This window comes from Triticum aestivum, chromosome 3A, assembly GCF_018294505.1.
Source record: "Triticum aestivum cultivar Chinese Spring chromosome 3A, IWGSC CS RefSeq v2.1, whole genome shotgun sequence".
Lineage (NCBI taxonomy): Eukaryota > Viridiplantae > Streptophyta > Magnoliopsida > Poales > Poaceae > Triticum > Triticum aestivum.
The window spans coordinates 438500123-438505090 of NC_057800.1; the positions used below are offsets into that span (position 1 = coordinate 438500123).

Genomic DNA, 4968 nt, shown 5'->3' on the forward strand with positions numbered 1-4968 from the left:
GCATTTCAGTCGTCTGGCGAAACAAAGCAAGTTCACATTCACCCGACCGATCTCAATGCTGCTTTGACTCATATTTCAACAACACTCGATAGCAAATAGGAAGAAGCACTCATCCAGTTCCTCCGTGAGAACTAGGACATATTTGTATGGAAGCCTTCTGACATGCCGGGTGTATCCAGGGGACTGGCTAAGCACCGTTTGTGAGTCGACCCGAAAGCAAAACCTGTCAAAGAGCATCTCCGTTGGTCCGCCGTGGAGAAGAGGAAGGCAATTGGTGAAGAGGTGGCTCGACTTCTAGCAGCTGAGTTCATCTGCGAGATATACTACTCCGAGTGGCTCGCCAATGTTGTCATGGTTCCCAAGAAAGACGATTCACTTCGCATGTGCCACTACTAGAATCAACGATTTTACCTAGGGTAGAATACCCTAGGTGAAAGCCCAAAAACTCTAGGTAAAGGCATTACCTAAGGGCACTAGGTGAAGTATAGACGGGAAAGAGGGCTTTCCCTACCGTTTTCCACCAGCCCTAGGGGAAGTACACTTTACCTAGGGGCACATGCTCTAGGGAAAGTATACACTGGGTCAGCTTTGCCAACATGGAAAGTACATATCCCTAGGGTCATATTGCCCTAGGGAAAGCTTGTGGGGCCCTATTTTGATATATAGCAGCAATTTGAATTATAAATATTTGCCATATTGCCCTAGTAACACATGCCAAATTTGGATTTATACCAACCATAATTCAAAATTATTCATCATACAACATATTCATACCACCCAGCAATCCAATAAAAAGCTAGATTAAGTTTCATAAAATGGTCAGGATAATTCGACTTGCATATACAATGAACTACAGACCAAACTACATATCAGCTCGTGTTGCTATACCAAAACACTTCTAAACTAACTACACATGCATCACAATGTTGGCCTTGAGAAGTATATGCTCTGAACACCCCTTGAGCACTTGCAACAGGTTGCCCTTCCAGGTCTTAAAGAGGAACATCTGGCTCACAAAATATGAGGCTGAGTATAAGAATCACAAGTTCGGCACTTAGATAAAATATAAAAAATTGGCAGCTTACGTAAGAACACAAAAATCTGCATCATATTAACAGTAGCACAACAATCATGGACATATAGACCTCATGTCGGCAATAACCTGTAAATAACTGAAAATAAGAACAAAATATTTATCTGTTTATACAAAATACCAGAAAATAAGTACAGTGCTATATGATCTATCTGAGTTACAACGCATGTTTTCAAACCTCTCGAAAGTCAACCAAGCTCAAAATGAAACTGCATGTGTCCAGAAAATAGCCTCTCAATTTCTAAGTTTAATCGCATGAAGAAGACACAATTTTTGAACTTTTGCAGCAAAGCATGCGTGTCATGCCTCTCTGTTGCCTTCTGAAATAAAAACCACACTTGACAAACAATGCAGGAACATGTATGGTATCCCACTTGCTAAGTTACTTTTATAATACAACTACATTATGTTATGTTGCAGTCAATTAACCATTACAGTGCATAAACCACTATATATGTAAAAGATCATCAAAGGTGCAAAAAAACAACAGGTCAAAAAGAAAAAGAACATCACAGCCATCTCAAAAAAGCAGTTACTTGAATTGGCACGTACAAATAATTGAATGTTTTTTAGCCTCACTAAACCCCACTTCTAAATGTCTAAAACCATACATAAGAGAATCTTGAACATCATGTGATTACATGAATTAGCAGACGATGGAGAGGAGCTCACCATGGCTATTTTGTAGCTGATGCCAAACAACATCGCCTCAGCCGCACGGCACCGGGGCCAACGAAAGTTGCCGAGGCCGGAGACCAAGCCTACCACCACACACCTTTCCTGACACGATAAACCCCTTCTCCTCTTCATAGGTGATGATGATGTACCATATCCTGCACAAGGACAAACCCAACATCAGCATTTTACTTGAACGTATATGAGAAATCTGAAGCTTCACGAGACATCATTGTCGTTTGTTAGCTTTACAAGTAATTAGACAACCTAGTTTGTTTGTTTTTGTTTTGCGAAATTAGAAAACCTACTTGAGCTATCAGCATACTGCATCTACATGGTTAACAGTAAGATGTATAAGAATGCAGAGTGTGAGAAAATTGGAATCCTCCGACTAGGCAGATAATATTATATCAGTGAACACACAAAGCAACCAACTTGATGCAGATTTAAGAACTTATTGTGAATGCAGAAGGACACAGTCAAGGAATATAACCAGTAGATGCACACAAAAATGTAAAGTATTGCTTGGGCATGCTGAATATTCCTATAGGAGGTGTTTGATGCCACAATGGTTGTCTTTTACTTGGAACTCATTTTTATTCCATTAGCCAAAATGCACAGCATAATCGCTGGGCACCAAGTCCTGTACGAAAGTAGGAGCACCTCCTGGCCAAAGGGCTTGGGGATCAACATCCATCTTTGCACCGAACGACGCAAGGGCGTTAGCTACCTTATTACAAAGTCTGGGACAATGCATAGCCCGAAACGAACAGAAATTAAGTCTAACAAACGCTTTGATCTCTTGGAAAAACGTCCACTCGCAGACATATCGTAGTCGCATGTGTTAATTGCCTGAACCAGCTCCCTTGAACTAAATGAAGTCTAACAAACAAATAGAAATTAAGTCTAACAAACGCTTTGATGCTACAATGGCTGGAGCTAAATAACATCGACAGGACAATATTTATGGTGACCAAGGCCAAGAACATGAACAATGATAGTGTAGTAAACTCCATGATGTCTAAATTTATACAGAAGTACCTTCACATAACCCTGAAACAAGCATTAAAACAATATTGTTGATGAAAAACAGAATATGTTTGACGTTATATGATGAATGAGGTATGACGAAACCAAGAACTAGGCACGATGGCCAGAATAAAAAATTCCACAGCACTATGGCCATGGACACGCAGGTCATGTGTGTGTGTGCGCGCACGCACGTGTGTGTGTGTGTGTGTGTGTGCATGGGTGCGTGTGTGTGTGAGAGAGAGAGGGCAGAGGAGAGAACCAGTGGCTTACCACGAGCTATCCCAGAGTGGAAGAAGAATCGGGGCCACCGAAGAGGCAGGGCAGGAGGGGTCATAGTGGAAGAAGCCCCGGTCACACCACACGGTAACTCTGTCGTGTGCCAAGATCTACATGTTGGTCAATTGGTCAAACAAGCAGCTTCACGACTTAGTTGAGACCATGATGAGCTGAGCAAATATATTGCGTAGATGCACATCTCTCAGTTTCATGAAATAAAAGAGTGGGATATGAGGACATTTAGGATGAATCCCATATTTAAACTAGTATATGATGAACTGAAGGATGCATGTCCAGATTTCACATGCATGAGAGATGGATCTGTCTTGCACGACCTCCAGGTCCCTAGTAACTAACTTGATTGATCTCAACTTAATGGGGGCAATTTCTTAACAGACTCAAATATCATCTATTCTTTTATTGATGGATGCAGCTCACTGCCAATCAGGTGATATGCCTACCAAATAAAAATCTAACGTAAAGGCTACAACAAAAAACCAGAATTCATGCAACGATTGACTTCACAGAATGACAGAAGTAAGAACACTCCTGTCAAACCTCTCTTTGCCTTCTCAAATGAAAATCACAATTGAGAAAATAGTGCAGGAACATGAATGTCACCCCACTTGCTAAGTTACTATTATCACATAACTATGTCATGTTATGATGCAGTCAATCAACCATATATAATTTTATTGTGGTTAGAATAATAAACCACCCAATTTCTAACATGTTGAACTGCCGAAATACCATTTAATTATAATGCCAAATGCCTAAATTATGTAGCTCGTGTTTATATCATTATGACATACGAAGATATATTGCAGAACAGAGTCTAGTCCGAACGAGGGCTAGCGAGCAAGGGAATTAACTGAATAAGATCATCACACAAATATTTACCTAGAGAGTTTTACAGTGAGTATCAATGACTCATGTTACATATAAACTAATGTCCTGATGCAATGAGCAGTCACAAATCAAATGATAAGAAAATTAATAGCATCTAGAGAATATTGTATTACAAGATTGGTTCCAACCAGAAGGGGAGATGGAGGACCTTGATAGTGGCGGAAGCATGGTGGGAGAATGGACCTTGGGCAGTATGGGGTCGTCGGCGTAGATCCATTCTTGGAGAAGGGCAGAACGCGCGGCGAACGGGATGCCATGGCTCCTCCAGTAGTGGGGGCGACGGATCTGGTGCACCAGGACCTCGCCCTGTGCTCGTCGGCGCAGATCCTTTGGATGGACAAAAGGATTCAGGGAGGCCATGGCTGCTCCCACGATGGGGATGATAGATCTGGTGCACGGGGATCTTGCCCTGTTGGGGCCGATCTAGTTCCCCCTTGCTCCTTGCATGCTGCAGGTTGGGGCTGAATCGGCATGGGGCGGCTAGGGAGAGAAGGAGGCTGCAGGTTGGGGCTGAATCGGCATGGGGCGGCTTGGGAGAGAAGGAGAACAGAGGAGAAGGTGGATTTTTGGGTCGGCGGACGGAGATGAGGAAGGTGACCTAAATACACGCGTCCACATCTTTCTCACTGGGCAGTGGGTCCATGACGAAATATGGCGCAGGCCACCCAAAGAAAGCGCGCCGACAATGAGAAATGAGCGGGAGGCCGTGGCTACCTTTTTTTCCAATGAAAAATCACACAGGAATTTCCCTTTCCCTAGGGTGTACTGTTCATGGCTATTGTTTCCCTTGAGGAGATCAATGAGCTCTAGGTAAAGAACTTGGCCCTAGGTAAAATCGTTGATTCGAGTAGTGTGCATCGACTTCAAGCATATCAATCAGGCCTGCCCAAAAGATCATTTCCCTCTGCCCCGCATCGATCAAATTGTCGACTCAACTGCGGGATGTTAATGTCTGTCCTTTTTGGACGTTTATTCCGGGTACC

General features: G+C 42.8%; 1 protein-coding gene across 12 annotated transcripts; it reads right to left on the reverse strand.

Moving 5' to 3' along the window:
• Window positions 1–696: 696 nt before the first annotated feature.
• LOC123061546 (uncharacterized) lies at window positions 697–4604 on the reverse strand. Of its 12 annotated transcripts, none has more exons than XM_044484694.1 (5): window positions 4134–4601; window positions 3071–3186; window positions 1766–1926; window positions 1086–1172; window positions 697–1006 (listed from the first exon to the last, which is right to left on the reverse strand). In XM_044484694.1, exons 1-4 carry the CDS (start codon window positions 4343–4345, stop codon window positions 1107–1109), a joined length of 555 nt encoding a protein of 184 aa, XP_044340629.1. In that variant the 5' UTR covers window positions 4346–4601; the 3' UTR covers window positions 697–1006; window positions 1086–1106. The 12 variants fall into 12 exon arrangements, with proteins under 12 accessions (XP_044340629.1, XP_044340631.1, XP_044340636.1 ...); XM_044484696.1 differs by having other exon boundaries at window positions 1086–1162; window positions 4134–4600; XM_044484701.1 differs by having other exon boundaries at window positions 697–1162; window positions 3071–3169; window positions 4134–4604.
• Between the last annotated feature and the right edge of the window lie 364 nt (window positions 4605–4968).

What these genes read in the sequence shown, in the direction of transcription:
- LOC123061546 (XM_044484692.1), bottom strand. Translation starts at nt 4,345, where the DNA reads ATGGCCTCCCTGAATCCTTTTGTCCATCCAAAGGATCTGCGCCGACGA. An exon ending in ATGCTTCCGCCACTATCAAG is followed by an intron (nt 3,187 to 4,133) that starts GTCCTCCATCTC and finishes ACCAACATGTAG; the next exon opens with ATCTTGGCACACGACAGAGT. An exon ending in TCAGCTACAAAATAGCCATG is followed by an intron (nt 1,007 to 1,765) that starts GTGAGCTCCTCT and finishes TTTGTGAGCCAG; the next exon opens with ATGTTCCTCTTTAAGACCTG.